The sequence below is a fragment of the Lampetra fluviatilis genome, chromosome 5 (genome assembly GCF_964198595.1).
Source record: "Lampetra fluviatilis chromosome 5, kcLamFluv1.1, whole genome shotgun sequence".
NCBI classification, from domain to species: Eukaryota; Metazoa; Chordata; class Hyperoartia; order Petromyzontiformes; family Petromyzontidae; genus Lampetra; species Lampetra fluviatilis.
The window spans coordinates 18,139,801-18,157,613 of NC_136279.1; the positions used below are offsets into that span (position 1 = coordinate 18,139,801).

At 46.8% G+C, this 17,813-nt stretch overlaps 1 protein-coding gene across 1 annotated transcript; it reads left to right on the forward strand.

The window, feature by feature from the left end:
* Positions 1-1,088: 1,088 nt before the first annotated feature.
* Positions 1,089-17,234, forward strand: CFAP184 (cilia and flagella associated protein 184). Its single transcript, XM_078857040.1, is given in 11 exon segments — positions 1,089-1,113; positions 1,116-1,229; positions 2,628-3,128; positions 4,083-4,129; positions 5,657-5,813; positions 7,403-7,503; positions 7,861-8,014; positions 8,891-9,084; positions 10,744-10,956; positions 12,884-13,021; positions 14,924-17,234. Coding segments are annotated over 11 exon segments (1,959 nt in total). The 3' UTR covers positions 15,239-17,234.
* The last annotated feature ends 579 nt before the right edge of the window (positions 17,235-17,813 follow it).

A 17,813-nucleotide genomic window follows, 5' to 3' on the forward strand; every position in this document is an offset into this window, starting at 1 on the left:
TGCCGCGTGGGCGGGGCGTCTCCTTGGTAACGTAAAGCCAACATGGCGGACGCCGGGCCTCCAGCGGTTACCATGGTGAGCGACCAAAAACTTCGCAAAAAATTCGGTTACAATCGCAATAAAAAATAACAACTACTATGACAACAACATTAACGATATTACTCCCGATGGAAGCGTAACAATGTGTTAAACTGTAAAGTTACTTACCTGTCTCAACCCATACGGTTTACCCCGTATTCTTGTACAGGGAAATTGAGTTTTCAGGTCCACGCGACGTACAGCCGTTTAAATGATTTCAAAACATTTAATTTGTGTTGTCTATTTGTTTGTGTTTCTCCCTTGTGATGGGACTTTGTAGGATGAACGTTGAGATGTATAAGGGGCACGGGGTGACCAACAATGTCTGAATTGGTTTAATTGGGGTAGGGCACTGATAAGGGTTTGACACGTGTATGGTAAAGCCATTATGTGCGGGGTTATTTAGTTTTCATCGTTCCGATGCGGTTTGAATTTAACGACAGTGATCGGTCAAAAAGTTTCGCGACCCCGTTGGAAAGTTTAGTTTTTTGTCCTTGTCAAAGTTCCACGACAACCGAACTTGGGTGTCCGTGCTTGCTTGCTTGCTTGCAAGCGGCGGCTTCCCGTTGGCCGCCTTGTTGACACATTCGCCGTGACTTGCGCACGATGTCCGTCGTGTTAGACATTGCATTTAATGACGGCGGAGTTACGGCACGTGGCGTCAAATACCACGCAATGCGCAATGATCTCGTCACATCTCGGGAGCGAAGCAATTGTGTTTTTGAGCCTGGATATGTCTCGAACGGAGTCGCCAATGGTGTACGGCCTGGTAGGCACTGACTGCTGTGGTAAAGTCACGTAGGTAAAAAATAAATAATAACAGATAGGTGGAATTCCTCCCTGTAGAGGGTATTAATTCTAGATTTGAGGCTTTCGTGACTGCAAGGATTCATACTCTTAGATTTTGCTGTGGAACTGCAGCTTGGCGATGCACAAACCTTAGTTGTACAGCGCACCGTGCTTCAAAGCTCCCGCAAACGTGAGCACCGCGATGACCAGCCTGGTGAAGTATGGTCAAATTAACCCCAATCTTCGACTCGCACCGCAGGAGAGTGACCAAGACGCGGCCGAGGGTCAGAGGGAGGAGGAGGGAGCGGTGGTGGAGCCTCGGCCAGACCGAGGTGAAACGGACTCCACCGAACACGAAGCAGGTCGGACTGAAGTTCCAACATTTGTTTTTTACATTTTATAGATTTTGTTTCACGAATCACTCTGGGTCCCTGCCGTGATGGTCCCTACCGAATCGGGTTGCCATCTGTCCTGGTGTTTCCCAGGACGTCGTCTTTTAGAGGTAGCTATTCTGAGATATATCTGTGAGGGGTGTAACATCATAATCAGAATCATTATACTGGAGGAATAGGTGTCATCATGGCTGCAGTAGATAGCACTGGTGTCACTGCTCTTTGTTTTTTTCGGTAAAGTCACGTAGGTAAAAAATAATAAAATGAAAACAGCTAATAAAATCACAAATTAAATAAAAAAGTAAAACAATAACTTAATTTTTTTATTTTAAATTTGTGATTTAATTTAGTTGTTTTCATTTTTCTTATTTTATACCTACGTGACTTTACCGAAAAAAAACAAAGAGTATGGTTCCTTGCAGTCACGAAAACTGGTGTCACTGTTTGGGGGTTAAGGTTGCCACCTGTCCCGGGTTTTTTTTTTAGGTAGCTCTCCTGCAAAAGCTATAAGCCTTATTGGAACACTAAAAGCATAGGCGGAGTTTGACTTCTATGTTTGGGGGGGTGAGCAGGGGTTCGCTTTGTCCCTCACATTAGGAATAGAGGGTGCATACAATTAAATTAATAGTTGCTTTGTTTTTATATTAATTGTAAACTACTGAATATTAATGAATAAAGGGGTTGACCCCCCCCCCCCCCTCCTTAACTCTGCCCATGACAAAGTTTCGGTTTTTGTCAGTTGTGTAATACAGCACTGCACCACTCAGATCCGATGTATTTACACGTAAGCAGTTTTCAACTCTTCCGGTATCGTGATACATTCTTACGTCGCTATATCCCGGCGGAGGTGGCAACCCTCTTCACGAGACTACCCAGACGTGATGTTGCATGAGAGCCACTGTCAACTTCCCTCATTTAAAGGTCTCTCTCACAAAGCCACTGCACGGCATGTCGCTCACCGCGCGTGTACGTTCCAGTGGGTGTCTTGCTTTCTTTCACCCACTAGTTGTCACGCTCATTCTTAGAGACGAAGACCTGGGAAAGGGGGCAGTCGACCTGCGTGACTTTGAAACCTGAGTGTCAGGCCCAGCACTGCTCACCCAAAGCTGTAATAAGGTGTGCGTTGATGTGCGTAGAAATTTTAGACGCACATCAAAGAGCTTAAAATATTAATGTAGCTGTCAGAAGTCCTTGCATGTGCAACTTCCCACACGTTTACATAAAAGTAGCGATGATAATAATATTAATTTACCCAGAAAAGTCTCAATATATTTCAGGAAGGTCGTTGTTAACTATATTTACGTGATGATAATTCTTTACACGTGCACGCAATCCCATTTTGATTCCTCCTTGCCCGTCCACGTTTAGACCCCGTGCCCTCAGACACAGCAGACAACACAATTGGTGAGACGCGGGGCATGGAAGACACCGATGGGGCAATTGAGACGCCGGCAGAGGGGGACACCGATGGAGCCGAGACAGCGACAGCCGAAGACATCGAAGGGCCTGAGGCAGCGGCAGCTGGAGACGCGGATGGCGATGCAGCTGAGACACCAGCAGAGACGGACACTGGCGGGGCAGAAGCGGCAGCTGACACAAAGGCTTCCGCAGACGGTGGCAGCAAAGGCGAAGAGGTTGCGCTGTTAAACAGTGGGCGCGAGGAAACGCTGGCAGTGGGAGAGACGGCCCCCGCAGAGGCGTCGGCACCTGACGAGGTAGACGAGGGGGAAGCTCGGAATCCGGATGGAGCGGACCCAGAAATGATGGTGATGGAGGGGGAACGACTCTCCCCAGGTCCGGAACAGGAAGCTGCACCTGGTGCTGAGGGTGATGGGTCACCAGTGGAGCTGCGCACGGAACAGCCTGACGGTTTGTTCAAATGCAGTCATGCTAAACCTTGGGCATTGGATCGCTGAAGGACCAGAATGTCGACCTAACTCATCGCAGTCCCTGCTGGGTCAATAAAATGAGTACCACTTTCTGGGCATCAATAGTGCTCGTCTTATGGATAGACTGGCTGCTGCCGTGGGAATATGGAATTTCCATCATTTGCTTTGGGCCACCAATGGTAATACGTTCTCCCTAACTCTTGTCTGTGGAGGAAGACACTTGAATTAATTTATTTTTATTCAAGAAAGCATCGCTGAGGCTCAAGGCTCATTTTCTTGAACTGCTTTTTGTGTTTCGTTTGTTTTCCTTCCCTCACACGTACGGTGCAAAAGAGGTTCAACATACATTTGTACATTCATTGAGGGTCCTGTTTGGGGTTTTATATCATTGAGGAGAAAACAACTCTCCTACGGTGATGCCCTGTCTCAAACCCACTTTCTGTCCTTCCTCCTACACACATCACCTCATTTCCTGGAAAAAAAATGCTCTATATTAAGCTGCCACTGGAATATCTCCCTTTACACTTACTTTAACAATCACTCAAATATGGCACCTTGTCTGCAACACCGCTGCCATTCACTGCAGCTAAAAGTAGGTCCACCATTAAAATGTACGCAGTCTAAATATGGGACATTACCTTTCAACACCACATAGTTTAATGTTGCCTTCCCACTACAAAAATAAATAACTAGGACAACTGTTGAAAATCCCAAAAAGTTAAATGGCATAACAATGGAAAACTGGGATACTGGGATCGTGCATTGATGTGTTTCCAATGTTGGTACCGCAATTGATGTTGGTGCCAAGTATCCCTTTTGTGTTAGAACTGGCGGTGAGTCTGGCAGTACCAGCTGGTTTGGTGAGAGAAGAGGGGGGGGGGATGACAACTGCTTTGAAAGGTCTCTAACGTTCTATAAATGTCTCCCCTTAAAGGTCAAGACAGCACAGAGAGAGCGGAGGGAGACTTGGCTGCGGCAGAGGTAAGCCCATAAAAACTCGTGGGCCGCAGAGATTTATTTCCCCCCACTGTCCGGTGGACATTTCCATGCCGTGCGGTGGAAAACGAGGACGTCTGTTTGCGTGTGGCGTTGGCACGGAGTAACCGCTGGAATTAAAGTGCGGGGGATGATTTTTGCAAAACGCTTTTAGCCAACTAATTTAGAAATGCTGAAAATATAGCAGACGAGCAGCACGGCTTGGTGAAGCGGTGCCATGCTCAGGGACTAATTTATCTACTTGAGCGAGAGCCAATTCAAGCAAATGTGGGAAAGCCACATTTATAGAAGGATAGTTTGCAGTTTTCCTTTTGCCCGTGGGTGGTTAAATGTGGAATTTGGACCTTGACACTGGCGGCACAAAATGAGCTTCTCTTACACATATCATGTCCATGTACGGTTTGTAGTCAATCCACTGCAGGATGAGAGCCTCCCCACAACCTGTGGGTCATGGAGGTGATTTTATTATACTTCTCCATCATGCTGGTCAGTGTGGGTTAATGAAGGCGGCAGCATATTGTGTTGTTTGGGAATACCCTGTATAGTTATCAGCAACTACAGCGAGAATCTGTGCGGTCAGGTGGCTGTCTCACAATCAGGTGGTCATGAGTTAAGCCCAGTTATGTTAGCAGCATCCCTCCAAGGTGGATAAAATGAATGCCACTTAATTGGAACTGAAGAGCCAATCTCTTATGGATAGACTGGCCCTCAACTTTAGAAATATGGAATTTCGACCGCTGGCTTACTGCCACCAACAGAGGTTAGCATCACCTAATGCTCGTTTAAACAAGAAGACGAGTGGACTTTGACTTGTCATGAAAAATTTACTGTAGCCAATGCTCATTGAATGTTGGAATCACTCGAGCATAGTTCATTGTAAGTAGAATATGTAAGGTAATTTCCACTAGGCTTGTATTGATTCACTCCCCGACTTTGAGTTGATGAATTGTTACAATACATGGTCACAAATCGATTCAATAAATACATTATTTTTTAAATCTGTATTGTAGTACGTCCTATGCCCTGTCTGTCTTACTCATACCACCTCTGTTCTATAGTCACGTGGGTTTGTTTTTGTCTCTACTGTTTCTCTGTCTTTATACTCTTGTGCATTAAGACCATTATCTTCAACGGAAATTGTTCATAAAATATCCATGAATTGAGAGTAATACATTCTTACACGTATGATTCATTGCATCAGTCATGGGGGGAGGGGGGTGCGAGTCACGTCCATCAAAGAGATGGAGTGATAAAAAAAGATCATGTGCAGGTGCTAGGTGGATTATTTCATCTCGGGATCATGAAAGGCGGAATGTGGGAGGCCTTAATCCAGCAGTGGATCGCCCATGGCGAATGATGATGATACATTGTTGTGAGCATTGGAATTGATTTTAATCAATCAATCGTTGACTACTTGCCAGCATTGGCATCATTGGTACCTATCAGATTTGGTTAATTCCTGTCGGACTTTCGCCTGTGGTCCCTGCCGTTTCTCTACATTCAATTGAGCAGGCAGCGGAGGTGGCACAGGGAGATAGGACCCCCGCAACACCAACCATCATCGCGCCCGACGAGGAGTCTGAGCGGTCGACGGAGGAGGCCGTGTCACGGGAGCCAAGCGCTCACGATGGACGGGACTACGTCAAGGCCGGGGGCGACGGAGCCATGGGTGGGTAGACTCTTGAGGACTCATTGAGGAATTTGCTCATCCTAATCGCTCAGCCACTTGAGCTGAGCTTGCATCGAGTGAAGTATTCTGGTTAATGCTGCGGGTATAACCATAACATCTCGTGACAATGTTCAAACAATATTTAACCATGGTGTGCAGGCGTCATCGTCCAAAATTGATTAATTACTTGCAAATCAATAAATCATTAATAGGAAAGCTACATAGCACCATTTTCTGCGCTACGGTGGCGAGATGTTAACTACCTCGCCTGCATATTTGCCGCTTGCATGTTCTCTCCATGCTCGCGTGGATTTTTAAATCCTTTATATTAAGTTCGCTTGCTTGCTTGCTTGCGTGCTTGCTTGCTTGCGTGCTTGCTTGCTTAGGACCGTGCAAATCTTTCGCTCGTTTTTTAACCCACTTCCCGTGATCCAATCGAGCTGACATTTTCCACACAGACTCGTTGTGCGTAACAATTAATGTTCGTGAAAAAAAAATTCCAAAATTTGACACTGTTTAGGGAAAACAAATTAAATATTTAATTACCAATTGCTTAATACTGGCAGACAATCATCTGACCCATAGGTGGCAGCCATCTCAAGCCAGAGGACGAGAGGACTCTAGCCGCCCCGCATATAAAGGATTTAAAGTGAAAAATGTTGTTTTTACGGGTTTACTTGTTATCCGGTTCCTCCGGTTTTTCCCTCCACATTTAGAATCAGTGTTTGTTTGGCCTCAATACATTTCCACACGATAAGCCACTTCATTGGGCGATCATTTTTGGCCAGTTCGCTGCAGAAAAAGAGCTATATAGCTCAAGTGGGTCTTGCGTGGTAAAATAAAAAGTATTTATAGTTTATACTTTAATTCCAATTTGCAGGCCGGTGCTGCGTACTCCTCGTTCAAACAAGGACAGCTACCACTGGTTGGGGGGAGGTCTCCTCGGCTAGACTGCTGCAATGGCAATGTATTGCTTGAAATGAGACGTGATGTGAAGGCACTTTGAGTTGCTGAGGCATTATATACTTCTAGATTTGAAGCTTTCGTGACTGCAAGGATTCATATTCTTAGGTTTTTTTTTGGTGAAGTCACGTAGGTAAAAAATTTAAATTGATAAAAGTAAAATAAAAGTAAAATAAAAATCACGACGTTTCGGCGGCAACACAAGCTTCCGTCTTCAGGTGGAACCGTCACAGCACGATAGCTGTATCAAGTGAGAGAAATTCTAAGAAAACAGTCCTTGTATATATACTGGTTGAGGGTGGGAGGAGCCAAGGTAGGCCCTGAATATTATTTTTGTGAGGTTCGGTGCGGCTGAAGCACGCTGTTAGGAATGAGCCTTTGTTGTGTCAACTAGGTGCGGATGATGTAAAGGTGCGTGTAAATATACTCCCTATAAATGCACATGGATATCCTGATTAAGAAGCTGAAAAAGAAGGAGCTGCTCTCAGACATTATAGTTATTTTTTTCCCCCCAACTTGTTTTTACTGTCACGCAGTGGCTCGCGCAGTCACGACAGCCCTTGTCGGCGGTTTGTTGGGTTCCTGCCCAGTGCACTAGCCGCAGGAACCTAATGTGTGCTTGACAGTAGGTAATTCAGATGCAGTAGAGGAGCAGGACATGGAGGACATCGTGGAGGGTGAGATGGAGCCACAGATGAGTCATGAGGAGCTTCTGGAAAAATACCAGGTAAGGTGGAGGGTGAAGAGTGGCCTCACACTATATGCGCCGTTCCTTCAACACTACCTCTGCCCACTCACCTACTCACTCATTTACTCACTCCATTATTTTTCCCCTCTCTCTCACACTCTCCTGCATCAGTCATGAACACACTACTCCCTCCACCTCACCCGTCCATCTCCTCTCCCTCTCTCACACCCTTTTTTTTCTTTCACCTATCCTCTTTCACTCACACACTCCTGCCCATGTCTCCCCCCACCCACCTCTCACCCCCACACCTCTTCGTCCGACTCATGTCCCCCCCCTTACCTCACACTGCCTCCTCTCCTTTCCTCTCCTCCCTTCTGCCGACCCCTCGCGGCGCAGGCTCAGCTTGAGACCCACGAGAAGCTACTTAGTCGGAATGGGCAGCTGCAGCACAAGCTCGCCGATTACTTTCGCCGCAAAAAGGGCGAGGACGGACGAGTGGAAGTGGAGCGCGGAGGCCTCGACCAGGAGCAGAAGTACCTCAAGTACATGGGTGAGGGTCGGCCCAGTGGACTCATTCAACTGGTGGGATAGTACCTCCCCGTGGAGTTGTGGTGTTGTGGCCTCCTAGAAGAGTGGTGCTCTGGTGGTCAAGTGGCAAGCGGGCCTGGTGGGCTCATTGGCCACATGGTTTAATGGGCTGGTCAAGTGATGGTCTAGTGCAGGGGTCGGCAAACTGGCTCCACAGCTGTATGCGGTTCTTTATAGACTGCTTTGTGACGTTATTTATTAAGGACCGTCTCGTATTCACATGCATTGCGGCTCTTTTAATACCGAGTTATTTTGGTTTCCGACCCCTGGCAGAGTGGGATAGAGGCCCAATGACAAAGTAGTTTGGTGGAGGGTTGGCAACAAGGAACGGTGGCATGGTGACTCATGGGTTAGTAACACAGTGACCGAGTGGCTTGGTCGTTTCTTGGCCTGGTGGAATGGTGGCCCGAGAGTGGCCCTAGTAGTTGGACACAGCAGGAATCCTGGTGAAGAGGCTGTGATATTATGAGTTCACATCCTGGCCAGGGTCAACCCAGCCACTATCATCATCATTGCAATAATAATCATCATCATTGTCATCTTCATCACCACAACCATCGCAATGGTCATTGTCATCATTATTAATTGAGGAGATAACACTAAAAAAAATTCCACATTCATGTCCATATCCTATTTCTAAACCTACTTTTGGTTCTGCCCATCTTCTGGCTACTGATCCTGCCACAAGCTGCGGGGTGTAGAGCAACGTTAGGCGTTAGAATGTACACCATCAAACCGCGCCGAACCATGCCACGCTGGCCGCCTTTCCCTGCTGCGCTCATTCATGCTGCCCGCCCCCCCCACCACCCTACTCCACTCTCCACCATCTTGTTTCCAGTGGCCATTGAGGATGTGCGTCGCCAGGAACAGCAGCAGCGGCTGGCGCTGGAGCGGCAGGTGGCGGACCTGTCCGCACGGCAGCAGCAGCAGCAGGAGTGCGTGGAGGCCGAGTGGCGGGCGTTGGCAGCCTGCAAGCGGCAAGCGGTGCTGGCAGCAATCAGGACTCGCGTTGGGAGGCACGTGTCCAAAGAGGTAGCGGCCGGCAGGCACAGGCTCACACAGGGACACGGGGGACGTGGGGACGCGGGCATAAAGCAACACGGGGATTCCTGTCCAGAGCTGTTGTTGACCGATTGTGGGCCTGAAGTGGAAATTATTTTTGGAAGCCTCCCTCACCCCTTTCCCACCATCTTTGAATGTATAAACTCCTAGTGAGATGAGCAAAGAGATTATATGGACAAAAACGGATAGGCATGTAGCAAGATGAGAGGAAGGTGGACAGACGATAGAGATGTAATGGTCTGAGAGGAGACAGATACCAATGAGACGGAAATGTAGTAAAATGATAGAGAAATACAGTTAGAGTGAGATTGGCTTGTTTGTTCATATTTAAATGAATTGGCTGTTTATGTTTATTAGGATCTGATTTCGAGCTGATATTTGGTGTATCACTACTTCATGAATCTGGGGGTCCTTTAGCTACATGGGTTATTACACTATTTCTTAGTCTGCTTATGCCGAGCGCTACCACTGTCCCAGCCACTCGCCCAGCTTAAGGGTTCGTTGAGCATGATCAGATGTGGACGTAGTGATCCCCCCCATCTCTTGGATCACAACTCGATTCACAAATTGATTAGTGTCTTGTCCCTGTGGTGCATGTACATAAGTCTGTAGTGGTGCTAAATGACGATGAGGAAGCGGTCAGCTGCCTTACAAAAATGTAGATCAATCAGCTCAAAGGCCTTTCTTAATACAATAATTTTTTTAAGCAGCAGCTAACGAAGAAAGCAGCAATTGCCTCCTAAAGCACTTAAACAAGCACATCTGATGAAAAAACTTACCACCTTGATAAGCTAGAAGGGCCGTTGCTCAGAACATCAGCCTGTTACATATTGTTTTGTTACTAAACCGACAGTTTAAATGTCGTATTTGCCCAGCAAGCGTGATACATTAGACACTCCGCACCTTGTATCATCGGTGTAACGAAGTTATGGTCGTCGAATGCACACTCCTGTCTTTCTCTGGGAATCTTTTTGTTTTATTTTATTCATTCTACACAATATGCAGTACAGCTGTAAGTTATTTTGAGCACAACTTTCGAGGAGCAAACAGTGATGATTCTGTTTTAAAAACCGGCCCCTTATCAGGACTGCTTGGGACCTTTTGGTATTCATGATAAGGTACGATTCACAGCATAGCCGTCTAGATCATGATCTTCATCATCAGATGTGTATGCTATTAATATATAATAGACAATGTTTTGGGTGATGGCTCTTCTTCATAGCACATGATGGTCCACATGAAGGACCAAGTGTGAAGAGGGCGGAGGTAGGGATGAATTTATTAAATGTCTAACCTGGAGGAAGTAACAATGAGCATATTCATCGGCTTTAACATCGTGGTGCAATGGCGCAGTGATTATCACACTGTGGTGTTAGCCCAGTGGCTAACTATGTATGTATGTTGAACTTCTTTTGCACCGTATGTAGCCAACCGTGCTAGTCGGAGGTGCAGATAATAATGATTTATGTCACCAAGTTGTACCCAGGTGTGCTGAGTTCGGGCTGTAGTCTGCGGACTTTTTTGTACCCCCTCCCTTTCGATGCAGTTTATGTCTTGTACCGACCGGGCAACGCTTGTGTTGCAAAAAAACGAAAAACGATGGGACGGAGAGAGCGCTCTCTCTTCCAGGAGCTGAAGCAAATGGAGCAGAGCGAGGAGCGCAAGGAGGAGGAGGTGGCGCGCGTGCGCCTGCAGAACATCAAGCTGAAGAACCGGCTGAGGAAGCAGGAGCAGCTGCTGCGGTCCCGTGAGGAGCTGGGCGAGGGGCTGCACCTCATCGACTTTGAGCAGCTCAAGATCGAGAACCAGACCTACAATGAGAAGGTGGAGGAGCGCAACGAGGTGAGGGGCAGGGGGGGAGGTGGGGGCCAGCCGTGACAGAAAATGCCCGCGGTCGGTTAATCGTCAGTGGAGCTCGGACAGGTAAATCAGTAAACACAGCGAGGCCTCGGTTAACACATCGTGTTCACACAAACGCATGTTCGCTACAACGCGGTTCTTCCATGAGGGAACACTTTTCGCACAGCGCGTAACACGTGCACTGTTATAGCGTGGATTGCGCACCGTTATAATGCGGTTTCTGAGTAGTCAACAACAAACTACTTTCTTGATCTGCGTGGTTGAGTGGTACGATACGGTACGCGGTATGATACAGTAACGCGGCGGCATACTCCCAGTTATTTTTCCCGCTATCTCACTCTGTACTCGCACTATATTGCATCTCGCCAAACTTTATCGTTACATTATTTGTGGTGGAAATTGTTTCCGCTTAACTCGTTCTTCGCTTCACGCGGCACTTTTCAGGAACGCATCTACCGCATTAAGCGAGGACCTTACGGTCGTGTAATCGACTTTCTTTGCGGTCGATTACTCGGGCCCTGTTAATCATGCCGGCTAACTGGACATCCGACCTCCCGAAGTTGGGAAACCCTCTAAAGAAGACGCCCGGCGTGTCACCAAGCCCCAGCCATCACCTCCCTTCCAGTGGCACACGCGGAACGGCTGAGAATCTGCCAACTGTTAACGTTTTTATCAGATTACTCGAGTGATCGCACTGATAATCAGTTACTTAAATCATTAGATGACACAACTCTAGTTGTTGGTAATGCTGATAATCTGACAACTGTTAACGTTTTTATCAGATTACTCGAGTGATCGCACTGATAATCCGTTACTTAAATCATTAGATGACACAACTCTAGTTGTTGGTAATGCATTTCACTTTTTTTCTGGTGCCTCTTCCTCACGCATTATGTTTCACTGTTTCTTTTCAATTCGCTTGTGTTTTCATTTGCAACCGATAGATACGTTTTTTGTGAGTGGTGCAATATTCCTTAAGGATCGTGTAATTCATTCTCTGCAATATTGACGTTTTTGTATTTCGTTTTTGTCGTTGCTGCTGTGCTCACACACCACGGATCTCCCTTGTAAAATATCTTTGCAACCGGCTAAAAGGGGTCATCCATGTGACAAATCAAATAAACTCAAGCAACTCTTGAGTCAAGGACGATCATGCACACACCATGTACCAGGTTCCTCTTGTCAGCTACGTTTTTGGAAAAAAAAACCTTTCGGAGCTCGGACTTTTTCAGTCCTTGGGCCTCAGATTTGGAACACTGCCTGAAGAACTGTGCCTGACCGCTGAGATTCTCTCATTTAGAAAGAAAATTAAATCTACTTATTTCCGAGGATATGGTAGATGAACTATAATTTAATGTTCATTAATTTTACCGTATGGTGCTCTGAAGCCCTTACTTAGGTGGGTCTGCTGCATCTCATAAAATCGTAAATAATATAAGTTTTGTTCACACGCACATTCAGGCGACCACGTGAATTTTGGTGGCTCGGCACACGTTCCACAAAAAAAAACATCAGCAGTTCCTGATGAACTGTAGAACTGCATTGTATGTATGTTGAACTTATTTCTCACCGTACGTAGCCAACCGTGCTCGTCAAAGAGCATAGACCATCACACAAACTCCGGTCATCCTCGCAGAAGATTTTGGCTAACCATCGATCAAAGACAGTCACTGCATCGCGCACTTTCAGATGCGCTTTTGCGGCTATCTGGAACGCTCTTCCTTCCAACATTAGGAAGCCACTGGAGCTATGGACTTTTAAATCCTCCACATTGAAAGCTCATTTTTTTAGAACTGCTTGTTGTGTTTAGTTTGTTGTCCTTACCCCATACCTCCGATTAGCATGGTTGTCTACGTACGTTGCGAAAGAAGTTCAACATACACACACACGTGCTAATTGTTGTCCACAGGAGCTGCTGAAGCTCAGGAGGAAGATCACGTGCACCGTGCACATGCTCACGCATGTCAAGGAGAAGCTGCAGTTCGTGCAGGTCGAGAACGAGGAGCAGAGGGCAGCTCTCGCCTCTGTCGAGGTCCACGTGGCGCAGGTGCGCGGGGGTGAAGAAACGGCGCTGTGCCGGCCATTGTCAACCGGGCCTGTATCGCAGCGACCAGCCATTGCGATTTGATGGGGTCTCTCTCCCTTTACTTTTTATGTTTTGCTGCTTTCTCCTGTAACGCAGTAGTTGCATTCTGGAAGAACACCGCATTATGGAAAAATCGCGTTATAATAAATAATATACAATATAGGGTGAAGCACAGTCCGCAATAACACGTGAGATGCGTATGCAGGATGAGCAAAGACTGAGGCACGTGGGTAGCTTCTAGAAGCATCCAGCAGCATCCCGAATTGTGTGATGCTATGCCGAGGCAGCCGTACAACCGCTTATTCCTACTCGCGCGACGTAGTTCTGGTCACTCAATTGCGTTATATCCAATTCGCACATGCATTATAAAAAATGTGTTCCCTAATACATTCATCGCGTTGTATCCAATTCGCTTAATGAAAACGCGCGTTATAGGAGAACAGACTCTATTCCAATTGTGCCGTCGGCATCTTGGTGTCATGAAGTGCAGGAATCTCCGTTTGTTGCAAACTCTCACCTTGAGCCATGTGACCGTCACCTTGAGTCGGGGAACGACCCCGGAAGATGACATTGTGTGACTACTTCAGAAGGTTCTTCAATAGCCTCTCATACCCAGGCTAGGCTTACACCTACCCCTCTGTTTCCCCAACCGCTTGCAATGAAACGCAAACTTGATAAGTGTGGGTGGGAGCATACGAATCAAACCCAAGGTCTCAGTGGTGCCTGCTCATTAGCTCTGACGTGGCCATTGTGAACCCTCTAAGCGAGAGAGAGAGCACGGTTGGCTACGTACGGTGCGAAAGAAGTTCAACGTACATGTTGCTTGAACCCAGAAACTGAATCATTCTAGCTGAATGTCTCCAAAACAGTGGTTATCAACCTCATGAGAGAGAAACGCACACCAAGCTTTATGGCTTAATATTTTAATCTGAATGTTGCTAGCTCAGTGTCACCAAAATTATAATTATGAGCCCACTGAGACTTTCCATCACTTCTTATTCTATTTTAGGTATGGTTTAAGTTGGTAACACAAAACCAGTGAAGCAAAACAAAATCCATTGCTGTATTGTACTTCTATGCTTCCACGCATATACTCACCGCCTTCAGAAAACCCGCACTGACCAGCGTGGTGAAGTATGGTCAAATGACCACGACGAATTGGAGAGGCTGTCATCCAGCAGTGGATTGGCGGAAGGGTTGTACATGGAAGTAGTTGCAGTTGAATTGTGAATCTGCTTCACTTGCATGGTCCAGGTGGTGGTGCTGTTTCCCAGAAATGTCTGCAGCCTGGCACCATCTCCACTATTAGTTGTCTGTCCATCTGTTTAGTTGTGTGCCTCTATTTGTGTTTCTTGGTCTACTTGTCCACTGCCTTTCTACGAGTCTGTTTCTCTGTTCTCTGGCTGTCTGATTGTCTATATTCACCTTTTCTTTTGCCTCTCCAGCTGTCTTTCTTTCTTTACAGATGTTCTTTAATTTTTTGTCTGTTTGCATGTCTTTATTCACGACTGTCATTGTACATCAATGTATGTTTTTATTTGTATTTTTTTGTCCTGTGTGTTCATCAAGCCCCCGTGTGTCTGCCGACATCTCTGTGTGTTTGGCTCTCTATCTTCATTTCTTTAAGTCCATGTGCCCATGATCCATTTGTTTGCATTAAACATCTCCGTCCGTCCATCCACAACACGAGCTCTAGAACCCTACATCTCATCCCACAACAATCATCTCTTTCCCCTCACCCATTTTCCCTCCCTCATCTCTGTCACCCATCAATCCCATCAATCCCATCTCTCCCATCTCTCCCAACTCTCCTCTCACTTCCTCTACCCCACCGCCCCCCTCCCCCCCTACCTTGGCCACCAGAGACGAGACGCCCTCACGAGAACCAAGCAGGCCCGGGATGCCCTGCGCACCGACAACACCCGCCTGCGCCGCCGTGCGGGGCTGCTGGGGAGCCCCCAGCTGCTGCGGGATCTCGAGGTGGCAGTGGACGGCGCCGAGCGGCTGCGCGGGCGCCTGCAGGAGCTGCGCGCGCGACACGCCGGGCTGGCGCTGGCCGCGCGGGGCGTGCGCGCCAAGGTCGAGCAGGCCCGGGCCGTAGCGGCCACCGGTGACGGCGCCCGTAGAGGAGGAGGAGGAGCGCTATTGAGCGCGTACGGCGCTGGAGCTCTCGCGTGAAGCCCACTGGAGCTCGGTGGCAGCCAGCAGGGGTTCAGCGAAGGTGCTGCCTGCGTTCGTTGAGATGGTAGTTCACTCCATCGGACGGATTGCGATACAGAGACAGTGATAGGGATTTCCACGTTTGATATAGTTGTGTGAGTTTGACCAAGTTAGTGCGGTTTCTTTGATTACGATTGATTGGATGGATACAAAATTATTTCCGAAAAATATAACCTACTCACGAGGAGGGTTATGTATTAATGTCCGTGATATATATTTTGAACAAACACATTTGCAGTAACAACAACACTACTTTTATATACCTTTCGGGAAGAAGACCTCAGAAGGTGTGTGAAAGAATAAACAGGAGAAAGCAGCTGCAGGTGACGAAGTTTGTCCAATCGCAGATTTATTCACAAAGCTACTGGGGAAAAAAACACAGTGTGTACAGTGGGTTTGCGAAGAGAAAATTCAGTTTCTCAAATGGGAAGTTATGCAACGTGAATACAAACAGGGCTATTTTGAGTTCAATCAGCTATTCTCTCCTCCATAATCGCAACCCAGTGACGTTCCCTGAGAGCAGTGTTCTTCACTAATTTCCAGGTTTGGGGGGTCGCTTTTGTTGTTTTGACATCAGTTGTGAGGGCCGTCACACTGCCTGCAAGGGGTGTTTTCACATGTTGTGTGTTGTCATGGGGGCCGTACGTCAGGGACTGTACTAAAGGCACCAGGGGCTGCCAGTGACCCGCAGGCCCTGCAATGAAGTACACTGCCTTCGAGCCCATGAGCCAAAGGGGTTGGTTATCATCACCTGGGATTGCAAAGGTTACATGTATCTACCATTTGCAGAAAGCTTAGTGTATGTATAACATCCTGTCTTGTTTTATATACGCACTTATTTTTATTGTTTTATTGCAATGCTTGCGGACTTTTGCCTCCTCCTGCGCAATTAACGCCCACGACGCAGTGGCGTTTCAACATCACCTGACAATGTCGATTCGCCTTGAGTGAAGCATTTATGAGTGTTGCTCTCTGAAGTAATACCAAATAAATAAATAAATAAATGCACATGGTCGTGGTTAGTTTTAGGGCTAGTGTTTGAATTTACGGGTGGGTTAGTATAAGGTCTAGTGAATAAGGGGGAAGATACCCCTGTAAGAGCTGACCTTGGAGGTCAACCGTCAACTGAATTTCATCTCGAAGACACTGGGCCGCACTTAACTGTGTTAGAACTACACCTGGGAGGTGCGACTTTCCTCAATTATTGGGGAATTAAGTAGTCGCCTAACTTTGGATGTGGCGAAGTACAGGCAATTACTTGCATGCCCAATTAAATGATTTTGCAGGAGGTACAAATGGAATCATTAATATGGTGACCACAAATGCCATCGAAGGGCTTTTCCAAACTCTACCTGCAGTCATGAAATCCGTCCTATGCTTTTAAAATACCACGTGAAAGAAAATGTTTAACTTTTCACAAACTGCGAGATCTAGCAGAGGGAAGGAATTGACAGCTAGCTGTAGTGGCATTTGCTGGTGGTGGTGACGTCTCATTTTGAGTTAACTTGAGTGGCTTAGGCAACCGAAATCCTGTGTCTCCTTCATTACTTAATAGCTCCCCTATGAGCTTGGTGGATATTCCACGTTCCTTTAGTAGGTGTCAGGCTCTCCATATAATGACCTCAATTAAAAGGTCATAGGGTGCAAAGTGTAGCTTTGTAGAAACAAAAATATCTGCGACTTGTAGGAGGTAAACATGGCCCTGGATGAAAATCTGAGCCCAGTATTCTCCCAAGGTCTCAAGTCTGTTGTCAACCTCGAGTAAATATTTTGCAATGAAGGAATCTGAGCTCTTGACGTTAAGTAACCCCTGCTGATTGACTGTGTTGGCCATGTCTTGGTGAGTGGCCCTTATTTCTTGAGTGCCCTCTCATCGTATTTCCAGTCGCCGTGTCAGGGCACGAGAACAAGTTTTCAGCAAAGTAGGTTACCCGTCTGTCCATCACGTATCGGATTTTCAACGTTGTCTCCCCACGTGTGAAGGGTTTTTTCCATGCGCCATGGTTTATCTCTGTGCAAGAACAAATATATATACCAATAAGGGAATTGAATAAATACCCCGAGCAGGGCCCTCCTAAAAATAGTGTTGAGACTCAGCAAGTCCTTGCTAAATAAAGAACTGGCACTGTATTATAGTGTCAACTCGGGTGGTGGTGGTGCTGCTGCTGTGGTCAGAGCATTGAGCTCACAAGTGAATGGTCGCAAGTTCAATTCCTGGTAAGAGAGTCACTTAGTGCACCATCATAACCCGCAAAGCACAAGCAAACTAAGCAAACGCTCGGGGCCTCTAGCAGTTAAAGGGGCCCTGGATTAGAAAAAAAATAGTGGTGAACCACATATCAGCTGGAATTTAGATCCTAATAAAATCTAATTTAAATTAAACCGCCAATTAATATTGCATCCCTATCGTGTCAGTATCTTCTCTCGCCTCGTGCCATGTTTGTCTCTTGTGTACACCCCTCAGTAAACTAATAACTCTGTCTCCTGTCACCTCACAAGGAATTTATAGAGAAGAAGGCTGGCCCCTCAAAAA